At 41.8% G+C, this 26,608-nt stretch overlaps 1 protein-coding gene across 6 annotated transcripts in view; it reads right to left on the bottom strand.

Annotated features, from left to right (window-relative positions):
- The window catches only part of ARHGAP26 (Rho GTPase activating protein 26), a 466,073-nt gene that overhangs the window by 287,769 nt on the left and 151,696 nt on the right, over window positions 1-26,608 (bottom strand). For all 6 annotated transcript variants that reach the window (XM_082382702.1, XM_082382705.1, XM_082382704.1 and 3 more), the window contains exons 10-11: window positions 23,371-23,465; window positions 5,276-5,354 (exon numbers count right to left, since the gene is read on the bottom strand). In XM_082382702.1, coding sequence (XP_082238828.1) covers window positions 5,276-5,354; window positions 23,371-23,465 — 174 coding nt within the window. The remainder of the gene's footprint in view (window positions 1-5,275; window positions 5,355-23,370; window positions 23,466-26,608) is intronic.

Below are 26,608 nucleotides of genomic sequence, written 5' to 3'. Positions count from 1 at the left end.
ACACCACCTGTTTCTTCCCTCTTAATTTAATTCCACATAATTCTGGCATCTGCCAACTTTCTAACTTTCTGGATGTCAAAAGAGATTCAAGTACTGGCTCAAAGTGGAGAAATATTTAATTTTACTAAAGAATCTTTGGGTGTGAAGGAAGACTAATACCTCTAAAATAAGGAGGTAAGAGAAGCACTTCCAGACACACACCACTAATCACAGCTGCAGGAATACATGGGAACACAGTTTAAAGATCAGAGTGGTCCAGGTTCTGAGACTCCAGGTTACCCTATTAGTCCCACTGACATGCTGAGTCATCTTTCCATATGGGGGAGAGAGAATAATAAATACATCAGGTTGGGTGTATATGTGTTGGTAATGACGGTGGACTGGTACTGATTCTAATCTGCTTGTTTAATTTAGTGAACATGCTTATGAGCAATATACAAAGAGAAAAGGAGAGAACTTCAGTTATAAGGAGCCAAGAGAAAGGAAATTTGCTGTCTCTAAAATTTCTCCTGGTTGCAGTATTTATGCAGCTTGAACTAAGGTTCTGTGTCCCATTTAATATGGAAAGTCTGTTCTCAAGCCTGAGACAGTGGCCACTGAATATTAAAATGAAAGTTTATGTGGCTGGAATGGTGACTCTATAGCTTGTCAACCCAGATTTAGTAGAAAATGAAGAAAATCCAGCAGAATCATTTCAACATCTGTAGGCCTTTTTTCTTTTCTTACCCTATTGCACTAGCTAGGACTTCCAGTACCATGCTGAATAAGAGTGGTAAGAGTGGACATCTTTGCCTGGTTCCCATTCTTAGGGAGAAAGCATCTTGTCTTTCACCATGAAGTATGATGTTCAGGGTAAACTTGTGGTTTTCACTCCTGGCCAAGTATCAAAGAACAAGCTCTCTGAACTGAAAATTTAATGGAGTATAGATATCAGAGTTGGGAGAAACTGTGTCATTTTTGCCTACCTCATGTCTACTGCTCTTCCTCACATAACAATGCTTTGATTTCTCCTCAGGGGAAGCCAACCTTCCTCCACCGTTAATACAGTTCTACTGCAGTGGGCAGGTGAGTCACATCTGGTCAATTCACCTATCCCATCCTCTGGTCCAAGTATTTAGTCCACTAAAATTCAAATATGGGACTTCTTTGGAATTATTAGGCAAAGCTCTCTTTCTACTATACTTAGAGACCAGGGATATCAGGCCATGACTGAAATTTGGCCTTCTACCGGTTTTTATAAATAAAGTTTTATTGAAATGCAGCCACACTCATTCATTTACATATTGTCTCTGGTTGCTTTTGAGCTACAACAGCAAAGCTGAATAGCTGCCATAGTGACCATGCAGCCCCCAAAGCTTAAACTACTTACTATCTGGCCCATTACAGAAAGTTTCCTGGCTCCTGTTCTTGATAATAAGATGTAAGCCTGGAACAGTTAGGAAGCATATCACCACTACACAGAAAGAACCTCTTGGAAATGAAACCAATACAAAAGAAGAAACCAACTCCAAATATTATGGAAGCCCCTGGATTCAGATGGGCCAGAACTACTATACCCCAATATTTTTCAGTTACATAAGCCAATAATTCCAGCTTTTTCTCAAATTTGAATTGGGTTTCCTTCATTTGAATTCGAATTCATCACATGGATCAAAACCATAATGCTCATCATAGAAACACAACTCTAATTTCTTCCTCCATTACACATCCATCAATAACATAAAGACATTCGACTTTTCTTTAGACTAGAATGTCACTGGGTGCTAAAAACTATAATTTATTTAACAATTAACTAAAACATTGTAAAATCAACTGATTCAGGGTTCATTTACGGTTTTTTTTCCAACCAACCATCATGAGGTGTTATTGAACAATGAAAGAACAGAAAGGGTGGAAACCAAGATTACCAACGGCTCCCAAAAAAAAAAAAAAAAAGAAAGAAAATATCCAACACTGAATAATCAATCACAGAACAACCGAGCTGTAAGTATAAAAACAAAAGATAGGTGCTGCCATTAACATCTCCCTGAAGTAAGGGAAATACTCTAAGATCAACTAGAGAAAGAGGTTTCTGCTCCCTTAGCAAAGCCAAAACTCCCAAGGGGACAGCCTTAACTAATTAGGGAGATGGTGATTAAAGCCGGAGCTGCTAACTGTCTACTGGGTATATATCTCCAGCAATGCTCCCTAGAGGCTCTCAGCAATGGGACACAAAATGAGGCCTAACATTCCTGCCAATTATACTGTCATCACATGTCTGTATTTCTCTCTCTCTTTAGGAAACTTAAAAGCACACGGAGGTGTGGTTTTCAACACAAACTCTATGTTGTTGAGAGGAAATAAATTTATATTATGTTTAGAAAACAATTATTTGTGCTTAAACTTATTTTAATGTGCACATTCTGGAGCAAGGCGATGTCTCTCTCAACAGCACACTTTCCATCTGCAGAGGCCAGATGTTAATCTACGGGAAAACTAAGGTGGTTAGTAAGAAAAGCAAGCATATGCAGACAGAGAACAAATATCAAGTGGTGGGAGAGGGAGGTGGGGAGGCTTAAAATGCAGTGAGTGGAGCGGTTTTAGAACTCCAGCTTATTGGAGGGAACACAAACACACACACACACACACACACAAAAGTGGGTTTTTCACTCATACGAAGAATAGTATGCCTTGACAGGATTTTTCTTCCTGGGCATTTCCTCCCCTATGAGTTGAAGAAACATTCAAGAGAGTCAGAGAAAGTACTGTAAAAATGTACTGAGTGAGGACTCTTAGAAGGCAATTTGACATTTTACCTCTATTAAAAATGAAAAGACATTTAGGGCTAGATATGGGTTCTAATTCTAGCTTTGCCACTGTGGTAGAAACTGTGAACCACCCCACAGCTTCTGTTCTTCCTCCTTGAAGTGATAAGATCCCCTGGGCTCCGGCTGGGCCCATGGCTGCCTATGTTCAGCCTACTTTTCCCATCCTCCTTGGTAGATATATGTGGCCATGTAATTATTTGGGGGCCAACAGAAGTGAGGTGTGCATCTTCTGGCTCCCAGATGCTCTCGTCTCCATTATCTGCCTGGAAAATGGAAATGAATGGAACATGGAAAGCCATGGGTTGAGGATGGCACTGATGCCGACCAGGATTCTTGGCCTTCCCCAATCAATAGAAATTGACTAGAGGCCAGACAAGAAATTCAGGCAAGGCTTTATTGGGTCCACTGCTGCAGCAGGTGAGGGGGAGCGAGAACAAGTAACAGGTCCCTGAGGGGAGTCGAGATTGCTCCTTATATGGGGTGAGGGTAGGGGTGTGTCCAGGGGTCGGGCTGGAGGGGTAGCTTAGGTGGTTTGCCCACCCCTTAGGTGGTGTTGGGTGCAGGGGGCATGCGCAGTACTGGGCTTTTGCTCCCGACCCCCTGCTTTTGCTCTGGGTTCTTCAAAAGTGGCAGTGAGGTTTTTGGCCTCTTTGTATCTTTTGTCCAGAATTTGCCCCAACTGCGCATGCACCCAGTTATTTTCAGTCCCTTATAGTTTCTTTGTATTTTGTTGCTCGAGGAGAGGTGTGTCCAGGTGCAAGCACTGCAGCACTGCAGCAAAGGGGCCCAGGTCCCAGCCTGTCTCAGCACAATGACCCTGTTAGGCACAGACTGCTCACTTCTGAACTCTGAGACAGAAGTAAACTTCTATCTTATTTAAGCCACTGCACTTTGAAGTCTCTTTGTTACAGCGACCTAGCCTGTACCCTAGTAATATAGCCACTTACCATCTGTGTAACTTGGGGCAAGTTATTTAACCTCTTCTAAGTTTCGGTTTCCTCATCCGTGAAATGGAATCATAACATTTACTTTGTAAGGCACTAAGAGGAATCAATGGGTTAAGAGATGTCATGTGCCAAATCTGTGCCTTACACACAACTAACGGTAGGTGACAACAGCAAAGATATGAAGGACTACTTAGGAAACTGCTTCCAAAGGCCTATGACATCAAGCAGCTATTGTGCCCACAAAGCCCCGAAGGTAGAAACGTGTATCTGCTTTTGAGAGAGCTATCAAAAGTTATCAGTAACAAAGTATTCAGGGAAAATCAGGGGTATCCAGTATTTTAGCCCAGCAGAAGAATTAAGATTAAATAATGTTTAATTAACTAGAGTTTAGCAAACTGCACTTAAATCTTTAAATAGTTCTTTAAATCTTGCTCTGTATTATTAAACGTTATACAAACACTAGTTATTTGCTTATGCTTAGTTGCCTGTATTGAGTTCCATGTTTGGATACAAAATACCTGAGTAGAAAATGACATGAATCGATACAGAACACCTAACCAGGGTAGGCTAAGAAAGAGACACACAAATGAACTGGAATCATCTATACTGGACACCCCACTTGATGCACAGAGTTCTACAGTCAATGGAGGCTATGCATGCCTTATGTCCCCTGCACATATTTCCCCCTTTTGACAGTGCCTTCATAAGTGATCATTATTGGTCCAATTATTGGCCCTCTGACAATGTGGATTCTGTTTATCTTTTACTGGTAGGACATGGTTAGACAGTACTCTTACGACTTCTGTAACCTTGAGATTTGCTGAATACTGGGGTTGAGATCCTTGGCCGCAAATTAAGATGACTACTGTGACTCTAGGGACTTCCCCCAAGGTTTTTCCGTGGGTTTCACATGTCACAAGATGCAGAAAAACCACAAGATTACATCACCCAGCAAAGACCAGCATCTCTGAAATGGGAGCATGGATCACATTACTAGGCTTAACTCCTTTCATGGGCCCGGGTAATCCCACTGCTTATAATGGGATGTGAGCCAACTACGGCAATGGGAGGCTGAACCAGAGGGCAATGAGTAAAGGTTCTGTACCATCTGTATACACTTTTATCATCATCTAACCTGTTAAAATGGATCTGAGGTAACGCTTTGGGCTGCACTTTGTGGAGGCATCGATAGGTATTCAGTAAGCCAGACTGGACTGTGCTTCCTCTAAGAGTCCTCGGGGCACTACAACTGCCTCGGTGAAGGGGGGGGGGGTCTCTGGTGTGGCATCATGCAGGACCCAGGCCTTAGACTGAGAGGCCAAAGCTCAGGAGTTGCATTTACACAGAAGCAGTGTCAATATCCACAAACATCAGTCCAGGAATTAAAAAAAGTCCCTCTGGTACATTGGTCTCAAGAGCCCAAGGCTTTATTTAGAGCAACGGCAAAAATCACTGCACTAAGGAAACAACAAACAACTCGGGACCTTTATTCTTGCTCTACTTCCCTGAATTGTTACTTACAGGTTCCCTTCCATCCATGGCTTCCATCCAGAGCCTCCGGTCCTCTTCAGACAATGCCTGCATGGTGATAACTCCAGGCCTGTGGAGAAACGAGGACACGGGATGTGAACCCAGCGCCACAGGTAGAGAGATCCTGATGAAGGTGAGCCTTAAAGAAACATCTAAGTGAGCGAGTGAGAGCCTGCTGGGGTTGACGGCACAGAGAGAGAGAGCACCCCTCACCTCTTCAGAGCCACCTTCCAGCCTCAGAAAGCAAAGCTATCACCCCCAAATCCCTCTCAATAAGCCCACCTCCCTCAGGGAGGTGGGAGGAAACACAGAAGACAGGACTCTACGTACAGGTAAGGGACACAGAGGAGTCAAGTGATTCCCTTCAGCGTTTGAGATCATATTCATTCCTCTTCTCCAAAATGCTTACTAGGGTACTTTACTCCCAGTAGGAGTAGAATAAACACGTTCTTAAGTGAAGAGAATTACTGGACTCAATAAAAAGAGGGGGAACATCCACGCTGGAGGGATCCTGGTCTAATATCTAGTCCAATGCTTCTAAACTGCTTGTGACATGAAAAAGTCTTATGGGGGTAATGGGCGTTATAATTAGTATTTAGTATATTTATATAATATGATTATACTAAATGTATACAGCATTTTTAAGTGAATCTTTACCATGGCAGATGCTAAGGTCTTTACATGCATTAGCTCTTTTCACTCTCTCCTTGAAATATGCTTGTTCTTTCAAATTGAGCACAAATCCTTCAGAAAGCATGCACACAGTATCAAATGATGTTTGTTGCATACCCCTTACAGATGTCACACAAGAAGAGGTGTGTGCCACAAACATGAACTTGGGAGAAGGGGCTACAAGCCCTCTATGCTCATTAACGCAGGAGTTCTTGACTTAGGGTCCACAGATGGGCCCCAGAGAGTCTAAAAGCCACCCTCCCCCACCAAATGTATATGTATTTTTCTGGACAAACAATTCAAACTGCAACCCACAAAAAGTTAAGAATTAATGACTCAAATCCTCATCTTTAAAGTTTGAGAAAGCCTAAAAGGGAGGCCGAAGTCCACTGAGCAAGAATTAAGACTGCAGCACTGCTCAGGATCACAGAAGAGCGTACACACTCACTCTCACACACACACACACACACACACACAAACACACACACACACACACACACACACACACACACACAGAAACAAGCTCCGCGATGCCCTGCGCAGCACAAGCCTGGGCCCACAAGCACCAAAGCCTGTTCACTCAACCCACCTACAGTCACTGTTCCTGGCTTATTTCCATAGTTCCAATGAATAGGCTAGATCTATTAATACTTACGTTGAATGTATTTTAAATATCACATTTGTTTCTTTTCAGTCATCATCCCTCAACATCCCTGAAGAAAAAAAGTTTTCAAAGATGTGAACATGTAAGTAGAGAGGGGCTGGGGATGAGGGGCACTGGGGTGCGGGTGTGAGTGCGTTAGGTGGTGAACACGGCGGGGGAGGGGGGGGACAGAGAGACAGGGGGGAGGAGCAGCAGAGGGGGTGGTTGGGGGGGTGTGGGTGGGAGGGTGGGTAAGAGGGTGGATGAGAGGCAGGTGATGGGATGGACGCTGATTCCCGAGAGGGCAGTCACTCCTGTGAAGGCCACACTGGGTGCTGGCACCCAGACACAGTGACTCAGAAGACACAGTGACTCCCTGCACCGGCCAGGACACTCCCTCTTCTTCTCAGAAATTCTCATTCTCAGGCCCAAGTGCCCATTTCCCACCACTATCAGCACATCCAGTGTGCGTGACCCGCTGGGTATCTGCAGACTGCTGGCAGCCACAGCCCTACAGCCGGGGGCTGGGTGGACTGATTCTACTCTTCCACCTTAAAGCCACGCACAAAGCTTTAACGGCTTTGAGATAAAAAGTCTACAAAGCTGCAGTCCACTGTGGAACTCTCTAGTCCCTGGGCCTGGACCTTTGTGTGTTGCTCTAAACGTTGTTGTGCCTGGACCCCTGGCTTCAGAATCATGCATGCCCTTAGCATAGAGGTGCCCAGCCCAGCCCCACCTCACTGAACCTGAACTTCAGGGCTGGGCCTGCGAACTCGGATTTTAACCATCTCCCCAGGTGATCCTGAGGCACAGTTAGGTCTGAGGCCCCTCTGCTCACCCAGACGGCCCCCTTTTTCCTTCCTGTTCCCCCCACACTGGAGAGCAAAGACACCTTCCTCTCCCCGCTGGGGTAGAGCTACTCTCTACATGCCAACGTGTCTCCAGTTCATTTCCTGCTAGGTGTTCACCAGCAAACAGTGAGACCACAATAGCTGCCTAGCAGACCAAGGTCTCAGGGACCTCGCAGATGTCAAGGCAACTTCATGGCACACAGTGTGAAATTTCTACCCAGAGCCACAAAGAGGAAGTTCAGACAAACTCAGAGGCTATGAAGGGTGGGCCACTTGGCCTTAGTAACCAGGAAAGTCAACAGGATTTGTTTTCATTTCGAGAAGAAATATCAAAATATACATTCTTTTCCACATGTGGTTTTGTTCTCCTTTTTTATTGTGGGAGGGGGTGGTGGAGAGCTGAATAAAGTAGATTTAACGCACTTGATTCTAATCCTATCACCTCAAGTTCAGAAAACTTTCTCTTAGCCTGGTGTATGTACATCTGGATCTGTATGTACTATCTTTTCTAGGCATCTAGAAAACACTCAGCTTCAAATTTCTTTTCCTTTATTATAACTTAAACCACTATTACATAAATCTCTTATGTGTGTAATTCCTAGAACCAAGGTAAATGGGTCAACTTTATTTTGGAATCAAGCAGTTAACTTCCTTTCCATATTTACCGTGCCTATGCCCCTACTAACCACCATCCCTCAAAACAAAAGAAAACAAGCAAAACTCTCAATGGCCCTACACGTTCCATGAGAGTCCCTGTAAGACAGTATGTTTTCATTCAGGTATCGATTTAGTTCATTTCTGAAATGCATCTGGCTTTTCATAACAAAAGTGGAAAGAAAAAGAGAGGGAAAGAGACAGAACTCATGAGGTGGGAGTGTGGAATGAGAAAAGGAAAATATGACACAATAAAAGAGAATTGGAGTAAATGATCAGAGCTCTTTCCAGCTCTGCAAAGAATTGTGATCCTCAGATACCGAGAACAAACTAGTGGGTACCGGGGGGAGAAGAGTGAGAGGGGGGACAAAATAGGTGAAGGGGATTAAGAGGTACAAACCACGAAATAAGTCATAGGGATGTAATGTACAGCACAGGGAATACACAGTCAATATTTTATAATAACTTTGTATGGTATGTAGTCTATAAAAATATCAAATCACTATGTTGTACACCTGAAACTAATATTTTAAGTCAACTATACTTCAATTTAAAAAAAACAATTGTGACCCTATCAAACAATATAATAAAAGAACAACTACAATAATAATAACCCAGCACTGTGTGCCAGATAGTGTGCTAAGCATTATCTATTAATTAATTCATTTCATCTTCACAACTACATCATGAGGGAGGTATACTCTCATTATCCCATTTAGCAGATGAGAAGATCAAGCCTCAAATAGGTTAAGTACCTTGTCCACAGTTACAGAGCCAGGATCTGAACCAAGCAGTCTAATGCTTTGCCCTCAAGCACAAAGCCACAGGAAACGTGGAGATACAGCGCCCCCAGAGAGCTCATGTTGACCACCCATGTCCCTTGCCATCAAAACGGACTAGACGCTCCTGCAAGGCCTTTAGTGAGCTCCTGCCTGGGATCAAATGAGGGTGAATGATAAAGAGCTTTGTGAAACCTAAAGTGCTTCATAAATATGAGGGCTCAGGACACCACTGTAGGCAAACAGCCAATACAAAAACAGGAATCCAATAATGGCCAGTGTGACTGTGGCTTACTTTCTACAGCAGTGGTTCTCCACATTTTTTTCTGCCTCTAAATACCCAAGAGATGGAAAGGCAATGAGTTTTGTAGAAGAACACAAAAAGCACTAATCATAAAAAATAAGGATAAATTGGACTTCACCAAAATAAAGAACTTCCAGTCATCAAAAGGTACTATTAAGAGAGTAAGAGAAGATGTTTGTGATTTTTATCTCCAATGAGATGAATATCCAGAATATGCAAAGAATGTCAACAAATAAATAGGAAAAAAATGAACAACCCAATTAATAAAATGGATAAAAGACTTGAATAGGCATTTCATAAAAGAGGACACACCAGTGGTCACAAGCATAAGAAACAAGGTGAACATGACGACTCATCAGGAAAATGCAATTAAAACCACAATGAAATAAAACAAACACCCTTCTGAATGCAAAGCATTCAAAAGACCACCAATAACAAGTACTGGCAAGAATGCAGAGTTGCTGGAACTCTCATACACTGCTAGCGAGAGAATACAGTGATAAAACCACGTTGGAAATATCTACTAAAACTAAATGGACACCTGCCTTCTGATCTAGCAATTCTACCTCTAGATTTATCCCCTAGAGAAATGAGCACATACGTCCACCAAAAGACACATTCGAGAATACTCAGTTTTATTCATAATGGCCAAATTTTGCAACAACAAAAACCCAAATATCCATTCATAAGAGAATAAACTGTTGTATATTTAAACAATGGAACAACAGACAACAGAAAAGAACCAACTACTGCAACAACATGAATGAATTTCAAAGATATAATAATGAGGGAAAGAAGCCAGACACAAAAGACTACCAACGGTGTGATTCCATTTATATGATTTTTAAATACTCACGAAAGTCATCTGTGGTGACTGAAGTCAGAACAGTGGTTTTGTCTTGGGGAAGGAGTAGGGGCAGTGATTGGGAAGCGGCCCAAGGAGACCTTCTGGGGTAACAGAAATGTCCTATAACTTGACCTGGGTGGTCATGCAGGGGTGTGTGTGTGTGTGTCTGTGTGTGTCTGTGTGTGTAATGTCATTAAGACACAGACTTAAGATTTATGCATTTCACTCTGATTACACCTCAATAAAAATAAAGAAGTTTTAAAAAACCCAAGATATACTACTTCTCATCTAAGCTCAGTAGTTATCCGGACTCTAGTGCTTCCTAGCAGACAAGTAATTGAACTACTCTATGCTATTCTTTAAAAGTCAGATAATGAGTGCCTACCTCATGGGGTTGTTGTGAAGGTTAAGTGAAATATGTATAAGGCATTTCAAAGTGTCAGACACACAGTAAATGCTCCAAAAATTAGTTGTTATCACAGGGGCAAATGAGCGGCAGGTCAGTGGAAGGAATGGACGGCAAGTGTCAGTACAGTCAAAATTATGGAGGGAGAAGAGCAGGTTAAAAGGAAAAGAAATGAGCCAGGGTGCTTCTGATACGCATGACCCCACCCCCAAAACACTGTCACACAGCACTGAAAAACCACACCTCTACCAGAAAGCAAGCCAGGCCAAAGACTGACATACAGGTTCTGACATCACAGCCATTTCCTTTTTTCCTCCTGAATAAAGCATCACAGTGGCCTACTTCCCCCTTTTGGAATTAATGTCCGATAATTGATAAGGACAAAGAAGAGGTCTTCAGCAAATTCTAGAAAATCTGCCAGGGTGCTCCCACTACCCACCAGATGAGAGAAGGAACAAATAACTTACAATCCTTTCTGTGGCTCAATCCTAAAATTCTACATCAAATACAGTACCTCCTGTTCACTCTGAATATGTCCTTGGTTACTGCTATATCTGGATCAGCTTGAGAAGCATGAACAAGGATCTGCAACTTTCTCTAAGCACCTCACCTCTCACACTACATAGGCAATGCAGAAAATAGTTATTCACTTATCACAGGGCAAACTGCTACCCACCGCCCTATCTCCTTCCAACTCTGGCCTCCACAAAGGGCCCTCATAAATCAATACATAGTTTATCGGCACATCCAGGAACCCGGGACTACTGATGTCAGCTCACAGCCTTCTCATCAGCCAGGAGCAAGCAGAATCACAACCAGCCCTGATTCCAGGCTTACTCGACAGCCTCCCTACTCTAATCTTATTCCTGAATCTGAGTCAACAATGGTGAGCTCAGTGGCTTGGCAATTCACCCACTTCCTATTGGACCAGGAAATGCTATTACTAACTCACTCCACCCCACTGAAACAAACACACTCAGAATCTAACAGTACTGTTCTTTCTAAATCGACCTCCAAAGATCTTGGGTTTATTCATTCATAAGACTATGAATCTTCTGCTGGCAAGAGTTCATTCCCCAGCTTCTATCCACACTATGGCACATTTAAGGGTCAAGTTCAGAGTAAAAGAAGGACTGTGACATCCACAGAAACACATGTACTCACAGCCTGTACATGAAACCTACCTCACTACGTTTAGATAGGAAGACAGAGGGAAACAATGAAGGTCTGGAGAATGGACTGCCATCCACAGGTGAAAAGAGATACGCAAGCGCCAAAGGAAGTGGTCCTTTGCTTTTAAAGTGCTACTTGGAAAACTGGTCCCTAGCCGTTCCTTGGCAATTTTAAGTGTTCAAGGTTTCAGTAGACCTTCATTTACACAAACATATGGCAGATCTTCATTTACACAAAGATATGGCCAACGCAGGATAATACTGGAGAATGACATCTCTTCCGTGTGTGTATGAAATTACAGAGTCAAACATCTATAGTGACCAGGCAAGTAAGCAAAATGAGTGAAACTGGATAAGATTCTTCCCTGCCCCAAGGAAAATAGGCTTGGTCTCATTTTCCTTAAAACATGCAGCCTGTTATTCTTCTGCACTTTTGCTTTCTGATAGAGTCATAGGAACAAAGGGGGTTTCCCCTCTATGAGAAAAATAACAGTGCAAATGCAAGGCAAAGTGGCAGCTGTCCCCTGTCATCATGATGGGGGACAACAGGGCATGGTGGAGACTGCAGCAAAGTGAAGAGCACACACCCCACCCAAAGGAGGCATCCGCCATTCAGCCGTATAAACAGCTGGCACATGGAAAGTCACAATCAACATTTACAGATTTTTCCTATTTTAAAATGTTGCCTTCAACAACTCAAGCCAAACCAAACATGTCTGTGGACCACCAGCCTGCGATTTCTGGGGTCTGTGCTCGTCCTTCTCTGCCTCTCCCTACCTGAGCTCCACCCCAGGCCATCCAATGTTATAACGTCATCTCGTGCACTGGGACCAACAATGATGCATGTTTGTATTCTTGATGCACCTCACAGTCCAACTCAGCAGAAGCCTTTCCAGTTCATCAATGAAGGGGAAACCTGGGATACTTTCCCATTTTTTCCAATACTGAGGACCCAGTGTCATCACAGGAGGGCAACATTCATCTACTATCTGGAGACAAAAACTTATGAATCTGCAGAACTATGCATGCTCTGAGATAATCAACCATTGACGATCCTTGTGCATTACATATCCTTGCACATGAGAAGAATACATATGGCATGGTAACCTGGGTGGGGTACAGGTGAGAGAAATAGAACGTGAGAGGGAAACCAGACATTGCAAACCAGTGACCCACCAACTGCAGCTAAGGTTTACTGAGTGTTTATTATGGGCCAAGCACCAGGCTAAGGACTTTGCTTGCATTATCATTTGTTCCTTGCAATGAAGCAGTACTATCATTATACTTCTTTTAAAAATTGAGACTCAGAAATGACTTGCACAATCTTGCACTGCTAGGTAGCAGGAAAGCCTCAACTTGAACCCAGTCTGTCTGCCTCTAAAGCAAGGCCCATACTTTAAGCACAACACTGTACTGCCCCCTTGTGCAGGCAGAGTCTGTGCCCTGGGGATCCAGGGTGACCAGTTCCTTAGGAGGAAGGAGGGAGGGAGGGGGAAGAAGGCACTTCTCTCTTTCATTCTCTCTCTCTCTGGAGGAAGGAAAGGGGAGAGGGAAGAAGGGACTTCCTCTCCCCCGCCCCCCGCCCCAAACAAACATACACACACACACTCACACACACACACACACACACACACCCCTTAAGAAGTTTTCAGAAGCAGGCTTCTAATCAATTATATAGAAAGGATCTGATCCTAATGAATGAATGAACCATAACGTATTATAACCTACAGCAGTGACGTCCTGGGAGGAAAGGTCCTAAAATAATTAGGACCATAGCAATGATCATAGTCTGAAGAGTAATATTGCCAATCACATCAGATAATTTCCTGTATTTTTATTTTAAAGGAGACTGAAGTCATGAAACATCAGGAAGCCCAGACAAAGACATCTTTGGCACATTAAGTTACATGGTCTTAAATGAAACATATTGACTGCCAGGGATGCGCATGCCATGGGCACCGAGGACATAGGAGTAAGCAGATTTCAACGCCCAGCACCAGGAGAAAGCATTATTAATTGCCAGGATGAGTAACTCTCAGGGGGAATGCAAACACTTGTTATTTTGATAACAAACTATGAAAAATACTCTAATTCAAGAAATCTTCTAGGTCATTTATCAATTTTTCTTTGTTAGTATTCTATCTCATGACGATCAGATATGCAGGTAAGTGGAGTTTGCTGCTTAAACCGTCCCCTTTCTTTGGACTTCTGTAATAGCAAAATTTTGGTTTCGATTTTTAAAAAATAAACTCATTCTATATTTAGAAACTGGCAAATAAACTGGTATACTCAATCAATAAAACTCCAAATTTCACTATGCAGGCTAAAGAATAGAAACAGTAATAAGAACAGAAATAAGTAACAGAAATAATATAAATAAGGTTGCCTTATTTCACACCACCGTCCATTAACCAACACATCCCACTCTTACTTAAACCGGAATCAAACAGCGAATGCTTTCTCATTTAATTTTTTAAAAGGGAAAAAAACCCAGTAATTTAAAAAATACATGAATTCTAAAGATTCTAAGAACTTCTTAGCTAGCTCATTTTACAGAACAGCCAAGGAGCAATTCAGAAAGTACAATATTTCCCCCACACACACCCTCACCCAAATCATGGAAGTCAGAGCAGGAGAACACCCTCTGAGGAAGGAAAAAGCCATTTCCTCTCCAAAATGTCAATGGCACTGAGACCAGCACTCTAACCAACCAGCAGGAAGGCAAAATCAAATATTATTTCAAACAAGGGGTGAGAAGGGGAGGGGAGGGGAAGTTTGAAACCAGGAAAAATGGATTCATCTGTTGCAAAAGATAAAGACAGGCCACACCAAGAGGGAAAAGCACGACTGGCTGGTTCTCAGCACACACACTGGACCGTCCCAATCACTCATCTGTTTTCATCATCCTCAAATAAGCTGTCCCTGACGCAAGGAGCCCGACACTTGGGCTCAGAAAGCAAGGTTAAGTGTAACGTTTAAACAGAAGTTACATTAACTGAGCATGCTTGCTTCTGCAGGAAACTGGGTATGAAATGATCTATCACAAAAGGGTGGGAGGAAGGAATTGCTAGAGAAAGAATGAGTCACTTAGAATACGCTTCCTTTAAGAGGTAATATTCACATGATCATTTCTTCCACAGAAACACACACACACACACACACACACACACACACCACTGACTACTAAATGTCAATGTATAAAGGACAGCTAATTTTCAACGGGACCAGCTAATAGTTACTAATACATATACAAAACTGCCATCTAGAGGCTGAGCACTGAAACAAAGTCTGTTACATAAGATGATCCTTTTTGGAAAACACACAGTCTTAACACTCACACACTCTCACGAAGACACACAAACAAATACATGCACGCACACCACATACCAAACTAAAAGAGTATTATTTTAACTTAAAATTAGTACGGTTTCCTTTTGTAGACCATAACTTGGAAGGAGGGGCTTAGACCTTTTATCTTGTATAGGAAAAATAGATAAATAACGGGTTATCGCATATATAGTTTGAAAACAGATTCTTCCCCTGGCAGCCCCTTTGCGGATATATACTTAAAGCACCTGTATTCACCCTCAGCTTATAGATGACTTGAAGAGTCATGGCACTATAGGAAAAAGGCACGCCATCAAAATGAAACAAACGGGCTCAAAGAAATACCCTCCAAAGCTATGGCTCACCATTAAGAGCAAGGAAGTCCCGGGTTTTAGGGCAGAGCGAAAAACTTCAAAGGAACAACCTCTTCCGACAGAGAACTACATCAGGGAAGAATATTAAAGCATTCCACCTACAAAATAATCCTGCAAGGTAGGTATGATTAGCCCCACCTTACAGATGTGGTTAAACCACCAGCCCAGACTCACACAGCTAGTAAAGAAGCAGATCTCAAATTCAAACTTAGGGCTGCTCGATCTTTTACCAGCATCATGCAGCCTTCTATAAAAAGGGACTTGAAATAAGAGTGGTGACTCACTGGAGGGTTGGGGCAGATTATTCAGATTTTCCATTAATCTTTCTAGCCGCCACTATTCTTACCTATCTCCCATTTTCCTGTTTTTTTTTTTTTTGTCCTACCTATACAGAAATGTAGATTGTGTGTGTACTCGCTCAAATTTTAGTTTAAATATCAACTAACATGATTCAGCTCCTGTAGTCTCTTACACAGTACTTCACCAAAGTCCCGAAGGAAAGAACAAAATAATCTAACTCAAATATTGCATTACCATAAAAAACAAAACTGAACAACCACATGCACACAGTACTGGATTAAAAGCTGGATAAAATAACGTTATTCTGCCTCTGGGAGCAAATTACCTGAGACAGATATTTAGAATTGAACAGAGTTATATAAAACATACCTAATTAAACAACCAGCCAACCAATACAAAGAAAAGCTCGTACACTGTGCAAATACACAGTACACGGTGGGACGCGAGGATAGAGTTGACAGTGGGTATGACATGCCAGGCTGGGACTGGTTCAGAAGAAAGCTGTCTCTCTTTACCTATTCGTGGAAAGCTCACAGAAGGAGGACTTTGGATTTGGTTTGCAAGAAAAATCAGATGACTTTTAAGAAGGAAAGTCCATTAGATTCCTAATGCTTCATTAAACTTTATATCTCCACGGTCAGTAGAGTCTCCAGTATGTAGTTATGGTTAATAAATGAGGAAGGGAGGGGAGGAGAGAGGGAATGAAAATTCAGGGCATTCTAGTCATGCCATCATTCTCTGTTAAGAGTAGAAGGGTGAAGTCCTTCTGTGTGTTACATCTTCCCTACAGCATTCTGGTCCTCCAAGTTTGCTGGAACACTCAACATACCAGTATTTATACCTTCAGTTGCACGAATGTATGTGTATGTGCCTGCCCATTCTACAATCAACGGTAAGATCCATGAAGGCAAGGACTATGCTTGTCTTGGTCCCCGTGACACCACTAGCACCCAGTACCCCTGTCATCCTAATAAGCTGTCCTTTGCTGTCCACCTCTGGAGAGTACCAAGGGTGGGAATGGGGCACTCAACACTCTACATAACGTCTTCGAATGTATGGGCTTCTGTTGGGGTCAGCTAGTCCTGGAAAACATAAAGCATTCTAATTATTTCCTTTCGCCAAGTATAAACACCACCCCTCAAGAGACTATATTGATTCAGTGCATCAAAAAGAAGCCTTTTGTTTCTATTATTTTCCATATGGTTTAGTGGTCCCTCCTGGAAGACATTTGGGAGAAAATACCCATGTGTCACATACATCTGTGAGACATCTCTTAAAGATAAACAAATGCAGAGATGCTGGGAGATGACTACCACCATGATTCTTCAGCTTAAACAAATATTTCCCCTACATGTGCTCATTCATTTCCATAAGTTACTGCACGGTGGAGTTAATTGTTCAAAGTGACTGAAGACAGACATTGGCAAGTATCACACGCCACTACCCCTAACAGCTGTTTTTAGATGAAGTCCCATTTTTACCCAGGAATTTTACACTAAGCTCCCTCAAAAAGAGTTAACACACTTTAAAGAAAAAATGATAAATCTATTCTTTAGTCCATTAACCAATATAACATATAAACTTTCAAACGTTTGGTTCTATGGTAAGGTAATACAAAGGCACCGAAGAATGCTTCTTTATTAAGGGATAAGAACGGATGACTTTTTAAAAAGCTAATGAAAGCTTAGGCTACTGTAAAGAGTATCCAGAATAAGGAAGATAATTTACGTGAAAGAGCTGCTTTGTGAAGTGGGGCTCCTTGTCAATGGGATTGTTTAAGGAGTGTGTGTTGGGCCATCCATCTAAAAGGCTGTCGGCGGCCCCTTTTATGGCTGCTTCAGTGAGAAAGGCCCTCTTATTCAATACTGTATTGGTTTGCTAGGGCTGCTGTAAAAAGACCCACAAACTGAGTGGCATAAACAACAGAAGTGTATTATCTCACAGGTCTAGAGGCTAGAAGTTCCAGCGCAAGGTGTCAGCTGATGGGTTCCTTTTGAAGTATGGAAAGGAGAATCTTTTCCATCCCTTTCTCCTAGCTTCTGGTGGTCTGCTAGCAATCTCTGGCATTCTCTGGCTTGAAGACACATCACCCTGATCTCTGCCTTCATGGTCACATGGCATTCTCCCTGTGTACCTGTCTGGCTCTGTGTCTAAATTACCCCATTTTATAAGGACACTAGTCATACCGGATTAGGGCCCACCCTAATCACCTCATTCTAACTTAACTACCTCTGCAAAGACCCTATCTCCAAATAATTTTTGTTGTCAGATAGTGAAGATTAGAATTTCCACGTATGAATTTGGGAGGTACACGACTCAACCCATAACAAATATCTTCTAGGAAAATAAGAAAATATTTTTCTTTGGAGAATGCTGTAGCAACACCCACAACTACTACAACCCACACATGTTCATTTAAAGCCATGTAATATTCTAAATGCTATAGTCCTGAAAATGAATTGAAAAACAAAACCAGAAGGGAAATTCAAAGAAGCATCACATTGATTTGATGGACATGATACCTCGATCTAAGCAATTTTTCAGTTTGGAACTGAAGTAACAAGAATTTCTACTAACTTTCACTTTTCAGTGTTGCAAACAATAAAATTCTCTTCAAAGAAAGCCAAAGGCCTGAAGAGCTAATATGAGCCTGTGCAACATTTGCTCAGAAGAGTCCAGTGGTCTTCAGCAGCTTCTTAGGTCTGAACCTCCCCCCAAAACTAGTTCTGTGAAAAAGGAAAAAGAAAAGGCAGACACTAGAGAAAAGGGATAGATGAGATATAATTACGTAGAGTTATATAATTATGTGGAAGTCAATATGGAAGGATGGAGGATACAGAGAAGGGAGTACAGGTCTAGTTTTGTGATGTCAAAGTTGTAAGAGAATTCTTACATGTAAGAATGTAAGAATTAAAAGTAACGTTCTGAAATGTATTCACGGTATTAAAGAGAATCTTTGACACAAGAAGTTCAAAAGCTATAAATCTAAATCCCTAAGCTCTGGATTAACCCTTAATTTGATTTCTAGCTCATTTATGGGTCAGAGTCACAACAGTTCTTCCTAGAGGACGGAAATGTCAGGGATTAACCCCTTTCCAGCAGGATTTGAGGATTAACAAATTGACGGCAATGCGCTGGGATACAATGAAAACAATCAACTGACAAATGGCACTATTGCTTTGATTTTTTACTTATGCTAGTCTCCTGAGATAAACAGAAATGAGTGTCATCTTAAGAATAAAAGGTAAAAGAAGAGGTGTACAAAAAATACATAGCATTTATGGAACTATGTGCCCTGTGCTTGGCCTGTGCTCTCTCTGCAGTGCCTCTTTAAACTGTTAGTCACGTGAGGGCTCTCTGAAGAGTACAGGGCAGGAAATATGCGAACAGAAGCAAGTGTGCTGCTTTAGTTCACCCACCATTAGTTTATGCACCAAATGCCAATGATGAGAGTGAGAAAGCCCTCCTCAGATTTCACAGTCAGCAAGGTGACTGTCAGTGGTGGCCCTGAAACCCAAGTACAGATAGCACTGGCCTTATCACCCGAAACGTTTCTAAAAACCCTGAGTTTTGAGGCAGCAAAGCGCCCTACAGTGAGGTCCTAGGACCCTTAGTTCAAATCCCACCTGAAACTTGGGTAAGACTCACCCTCTAAACTGTAGATTCCTCCTCAGTAACATGAGATACTTGGAGCACAAGCCACCCTGGGCTGTAGTGAGGATTACATGAGAATTACATGAAATACATGAGCAGTGCTCAGCTTCCAGAAAGTGCTCCCTTACTGCTGGTCCCCTCACCCCACCTTCATAGTTAACTAAAAAAGTGGGTTTTATTGTGGTTATCGTTGTTGCTTTTTTCCTGGTAATCTGTAACAGAGGCTGGTGATCACCTTTACTACTAGCTATATTCTCCTCCACAAGGCTAAGAATTAAGCTCCTTAGTAAAGAAGCCTGAGGGTTTTTTATTTTTGTTTTGTTTTACTGTTGCTTGTTATGTTTCTAATAAGGAAAATGCTTTCATGTGCTCTGAGAAAACTGTACTGCGATATGCCTGCTGTTGAATGTACCAATTATGACTAAGAATAGAGGATAACAGAAGAGCTTATTCAAAAAGTGGATTTCAGGGTCTCTCTTGCAGAAAGTCAGATTATATAGGTCTGGGGCCTATAGCTGTAGTTCTAACAAGCACCCCTGTGGATGCTGAGAGAGTGCGGTTCTCACCACACAGTAAGAGACACTGATGTCATCAGCTTGCAACACCGACCTCCTCGAACATCACTTCCTAAAGGCTACAGCTTCTGCTACAGGGCAACGTGAAACACCGTCACTGAGCCTGAAGGATAAAAGTATTCAACCTTAAAACCACACAACATCACATATTCTAACTCAAATAATCCACACTTTAGCATGTATTAATATTTTGATAGAATAAAACATTAATAGATACTACATAATGCTTATACATGCTACAGTTAACATACGCTGGGAACATTCTAAAACCTCATGCTGTTAAATATAACCATTCCCTCTTTTACTTTCACATTTCCTAGGTGCTAAACTTTGCATTTTGCCCCTCTGCCTCTCCAGCTCAGCAGGTAGAAGCTGAGAAGTCTGTGGAAGGTTGAAAAGACAGCACGACAGCTAGCAGCATGCCCTCCTTGCTAAAGTACGCTAGTGAAAACTGAAGGCGTAGGAGTCTTCCAGAGAACAGGACTCCAGGCAGACTTCCCAGGGATGCCTCCCCTGAGGGCGTGGAAATGCCTTTTCCCTCTCACCTCAGTCCCTTCCTGGATGTGGGGGGAAAATGCAGAAAGACACTAAAGGAAATACTGCCAACAGTAACCTAATCTTTGAGACCAAAGACGACAACCTATATAGAAAATGGAGAGAAGGGGTTTCATTGATGTTCTGTGTTATTTCGGGTGATGGCCAGTCAGGTGTGACCACAAGAGGAGACACAGAAGGGGCTCAGGCAAACCAAGTTTCTTATATTCACAGGTGTTAGAAACAGGACACTTGGCACACCACACAGGGCCACGTGGGAAAGCACCAGCATCATCCAGGAGGCAGAAGTGGTCGGAGGGGAGAGCCTAGACCACGACCTTTGTTAAGAGTTTCTGCAGCAAAGGCAAGGCAGGGATAGGTAAACCGTTTAGGAGTGGCTGGTTTGAATAATTTCACAGGTGCTAATAGGCTGTGGGAGCGGTCCCTAGGTGTCTGGTAGAGGAATATTGCCTCTTGGGCTGTTGGAGCCAGTAGAGGCGCTGTGGCTCTGGACCGGAAGTCCACACATCAATGGCGCTCACCATGCTGAGCCCTCGGCTGACTCTAAGAACTGGTCGGCAGGCTCTCCCCAGGCAGAAAGCGTCACAATACACAGAACATCAAAACTACAAATCATACAACAGTACTATCTACTCCCCTCCTGCTTATTAAGAGGAGATTTAGCAGCCTCATTCTGCACCACAACTGCAGCCCCTCCACTTCATGCCAAGGGAACCAGAGATGATGACCTAGAAGAAATCGACTTCCCAAACCCACTCAGTATGCTGAATGTGACACATTTGCTCTCAGCTTATAATTGGGACGTGCAAAGCTTTTCTGGGCATAATATAGGGGGAAGGTGGTAGGAAGTGTTGGCAAGGGTGGAAATGAGATGGAGGAACCATGGTGAGTTTTAATTGCCTAAAAAGCAACTCTCAGCAACTTCTGGGAAACTTCTGAAGAAGAAAACAATTCAGCTTCAGAAAGAATCATTGACCTCATTTCCAAATCTAACAAGAGCTGCAATGCAGGGCACTGCCCTCACCCAGGTAGTTCTGCAAACAGACAATCATCTCTGGAAACTATTCGGCTGACCAGCATCAAACAACTGGCTCCATTTCCACACAAACACATCTGCTAATCCATCTTTCATGGATTCCAACAATACGAACTCCAGTAAATTCCATGCTTAGAATAGAGGAGATGCCTACAAGGGCTTTAAACAAATCCTGAGTCAGGATGCTTTGAGTCAAGAATCATCTTAGTTTGAGGCACACTTTTTGCAATCCCCCTTTGCCACCCCAATTCAACCTACCCCACCATACAGCCCTTCTCCACTCCCTTCCCCTCTCACAACCCACACATGGTGAACGATTGGGGTACTCTCTTTTCTTTACAAATGATATTGACTTCTCTGCATTTAGAGTCTAGCTTTTGAAATATCAAGTCAGGTAAACATGCAGGACATGCTAATTAACAAATAATAAAAGCTAACTGTTGAGCTTTTATTATTTGCCAGTCTGCCAAGTGTTTTATATGCCTTCTCTTCTTGGATCCTGACAATGCTAGGAACCAGGTACTATAACCATCTCCATTTTCCAGAGAATGAAATCAAGGCCCTGCAAGATTAAGTGACTTGCCCAAAGTCACATGGCTACTAAGCAGCAAAGTCAAAATTTAGATCCGGGTTGCCTGACTTGAAAGCCAAAGCTGTAATAACTAGACTGCTAATGAGACACTGTTAGTTTCCATGAACGTCTGATTTAGGCTAAACAGGCATGCTCTCTCCACGGGCGCTCTAGCAGCCTCAGGGGCCACAACACAGGGACACATCATGCCACAAGAAGGCATTTCAAACCTGGCAGCACACGGAGCAGCACACGCCAGGTGGTACTCGCGCTCCAGATCCTCTAGAGCTGCCGTAAAGTGGCCACAGGTAAACATCCCAGAGAGGGTAGATACTGGCTTGACAAAGTGGTGTAGCTTTTTTTGTTTTTTTAAACAAAGGGGATAAATTAACAGCATTATAGGACAATCATGCTGAGATTTAAGGATCTTTGCGCTAGCATTGCTGATCTTGAATAGACAGCTCAAATAAGCTTAACTCATGACTTTCATTCAAAGAATTAACCTGTTGCCAAGTAAAGTGTCTCAAAGAACTGGAATGCTGTCAAACTAGCTTAACACCATGAAGTGGTACAACTTAATGAGACTGTAAATCTTGAGGAACACAACACAGAGCTCCCTCTCCTAAGACTGATGTCGAAAGTGGTTTGCTTTCTTGCCTGGATGCACACACACAGTGGGAGGCGAAATACTGTAACTAAAAAAAAAATTTTTTTTTGAACATCTTTATTGGAGTATAATTGCTTTACAATGTTGTGTTAGTTTCTGCTGTATAGCAAAGTGAATCAGCTATATGTATACATATATCCCCATATCTCTTCCCTCTTGCGTCTCCCTCCCACCCTCCCCATCCCACCCCTCTAGGTGGTCACAAAGCACTGAGCTGATCTCCCTGTGCTATGTGGCTGTTTCCCACTAGCTATGTATTTTACATTTGGTAGTGTATACATGTCAATGCTACTCTCTCATAAAAGCTTTTTCTTTAATTGATAGAACTTCTTCCACTTTTCCCTTTACCTAACTCCTTTTGAATCATTACATAAAAATTTTTAAGTAAAAAATCTTAAATAGCGGAAACAGTCATGCTAAACAGTCAGTTTTCTTTAAACATATATTCATCCTCCTGAGACATAACACATATTCCCAAGAAGGGAAGCCCTGACATTAAAATTAAACCAACCAATCAGGGGCTCAGGGCTGAATCTATAGGATGGGGAGGCTATACTGATTCTTGCAAATCAGTAACTGGCCTGAGGTCTATATGGAGAAGGGAAAGAGGGGGAAAAAACCAGAAAGTTTTGAATGAATGGAAAAGAAATCCAAATTCGGCAATATTTGTTCCTGAGACAAAGTGTGACAACTACTCACCTATCTACTGCTTCCACATCAAAGCAAAACCGCTTCTCAATAGAGTCTGTTTTCCGCCGTGTGCAGGATTTGAGGGTGACTGATTCATCTTCTCCCTGTTGGGAACACACAGACTATCAAGATGAGGTCAGAACTCGGGCCATGCTCCTCTCCAGGACAAACGTGCCACATAAACAGAAGCGATCATTTCATCTTCTCAAACCTGAGTGTTCAGGACCACAGGAGGTGGAAGGTTGGTCATAAACCTTCTCAGACCACAGCCTCATGCAAATAAAATCTGTAAGCCATGTTTAATACTTAGAGCCCAATGTCTTGAGTACTAATAGATCATGATGGTACAGCATCAATCCATGCTAGGTTAAATTCTTGTTGGTATTGGCTTAAATAAGTTTAATTTATAGGTTTGATAAGAGCTGAAACAAGATCACCTTGAGGTCTCCTTCCAACTCTGGACTTCTATGACCTTGGCTCAATGGTCACTTCTCAGGAAAACATTTCTGGACTGGGTCAAACACCCCCAGACATGTTCACATAGCACCATGTACCCCTCCTTCCCTCACAGCACTGATCACAGGTGAGATTTGCTGTTGCTGTAAGTGATGATTCAAATAATGTCTCTTTCCTCATTAGGCTCTAAGCTCCTTGAGGGCATACTGTACTGTGTCTGTTTTTGCTTACCCTTGTGTCCCCAGAGACCAAAAAGGCCCTGGAACAGAGTAGGTGTGCAATAAATATGTTTTAACAGCTTTATTGAAGTATAATTTTTAAATGTATAATATATTGTACATGTTCAAGCATACAACTTATGAGTTGACATCTGTATACATCTGTGAAATCATCACCACAATCAAGGTAGTGAACATTTCCATCAGCCCCAAAAGTTTCCTGGTAAGTTCCTGGTAATTCATCATCCCTCCACCCAGTCCATTCCCAGGCAAACACTGAATCTGTTCTCTGTCATCACAAATTAGTTTCCATATTCTGTAACTTTATACAAATGGAATGCTCTTTTACGTCTGACTTCTTTCACTCAGCATAATTCGTTTGCAATTCACTCATGTTGTACAAATCAAGTTTCTTTTTGCAAATGATATGACCAATAAGGGGTTAATATCCAAAATATAAAAACAGCTCATGCAACTGAACAACAAAAAAAGCAAACACCCCAATTAAAAAATGGGCAGAAGACCTGAATAGACATTTTTCCAAAGAGGAAACGCAGATGGCCAACAGGCACATGAAAAGACGCTCAACATCACTCAACATCAGAGAAACACAAATCAAAACCACAATGAGATATCACCCCACTCCTGTCAGAATGGCTATCATCAAAAAGATCACAAATAACAAATGTTAGTGAGGATGTAGAGAAAAGGGAACCCTTGTACACTGTTGGTGGGAATGTAAATTGGTGCAGCCACTGCATAAAACTGTATGGAGGTTCCTCAAAAAACTAAAAATAGAACTATCATATGATCCAGCAATTACACCCCTAAGTATATATCCAAAGAAAACGAAACATTAATTCAAAAAGATACATGAACCCCAATGTTCATAGCATTATTTACAATTGCCAAGATATGAAAGCAAGCTAAGTGCCCATCAACAGATGAATGGATAAAGAAGTAGTGGTGTACAATGTTCACTGCAGCTCTGTTTACAAGAGCCAGGACATGGAAGCAACCTGAGTGTTCATCAACAGATGAATGGATAAAGAAGATGTGGCACATATATACAATGGAATATTACTCAGCCATAAAAAGAAATGAAATTGAGTTATTTGTAGTGAGGTGGATGGACCTAGAGTCTGTCATACAGAGTGAAGTAAGTCAGAAAGAGAAAAACAAATACCGTATGCTAACACATATATATGGAATCTAAAAAAAAAAAAAAGGTTCTGAAGAACCTAGGGGCAGGATAGGAATAAAGACACACGTAGAGAATGGACTTGAGGACACAGGGAGGGGGAAGGGTAAGTTGGGACAAAGTGAGAGAGGGGCATGGACATATATACACTACCAAATGTAAAATAGATAGCTAGAGGGAAGCAGCGCATAGCACAGGGAGATCACTCAGTGCTTTGTGACCACCTAGAGGGGTGGGATAGGGAGGGTGGGAGGAAGACACAAGAGGGAGGGGATATGGGTATATATGTATATGTATAGCTGATTCACTTTGTTATACAGCAGAAACTAACACACCATTGTAAAGCAATTATACTCCAATAAAGACGTTAAAAAAAAGAAAAAGTAGTGGTGTATACACATACATATACACACACACACACACACACACACACACAGTGGAATGCTACTCAGCCATTAAAAAAGAAACTTTGCCATTTGCAACAACATGGATGGACTTGGAGGGTATTGTGCTTAGTGAAATAAGTCAGACAGAGAAAAACAAATACTGTACAATATCACTTATCTGTAGAATCTAAAAAATAAAACAAATGTGAATAGAACAAAAAAGAAATAGACTCACGGACATAGAAAACATGTGAATAGAACAAAAAAGAAATAGACTCATGGACATAGAAAACAAACTAGTGGTTATCAGTGGGGCTAGGGAAGGAGGGAGGGGCAAGATAGGGATAGGGATTAAGAGGTACAAACTACTATGTATAAAATAAATAAACTACAAGTATATATTGTACAGCACAGGGAACATAGCCAATATTTTATAATAACTATAAATCAAGTATAACTTTTAAAAATTGTGAATCACTATGTTTTACACCTGAAACTTAGGTAATATTGTAAATCAACTATACTTCAATTAAAAAAAATAAAAATTAAACATTAAAACAATAAAGGCAATTTTTTAAATCCATGGTACAAAAAAAAAGGGCTTATTTCTTTTTATTGCTGGGTAGTATTCCATTGTACAAATGGAATGCAACAGTTTTATCACACAACACTAATTTATTGTCTAAAATCAGAGAGGTTTCTGCCCCTGATTTCTTCTCTTCCTGTCACGTAGGAATTTTTTAGGGTTCCTTTTTCTCCTATATCTGCCAATCTTTCTTCCTAAACTAGGGGGGAAATTAGCAAACTTGCCTAGTTTGTTGAATAATAGGAAATGTGACTGCGTATGGTAAAACTTAACCACCCACTAATATCAGAATAGCACACAAAACATAGAAGACCTAGGAAGAGACAGTTTATATTCACAAGTCTTACATCTATTGTCTTTTACTGAATGGCTAAGATTAATTTCTCAGATTGAGAATTGT

The sequence above is a fragment of the Balaenoptera borealis genome, assembly GCF_965194805.1.
Source record: "Balaenoptera borealis genome assembly, chromosome: 2".
In the NCBI taxonomy this organism is placed as follows: Eukaryota; Metazoa; Chordata; class Mammalia; order Artiodactyla; family Balaenopteridae; genus Balaenoptera; species Balaenoptera borealis.
This window is presented reverse-complemented; position numbering and strand designations above follow the sequence as displayed.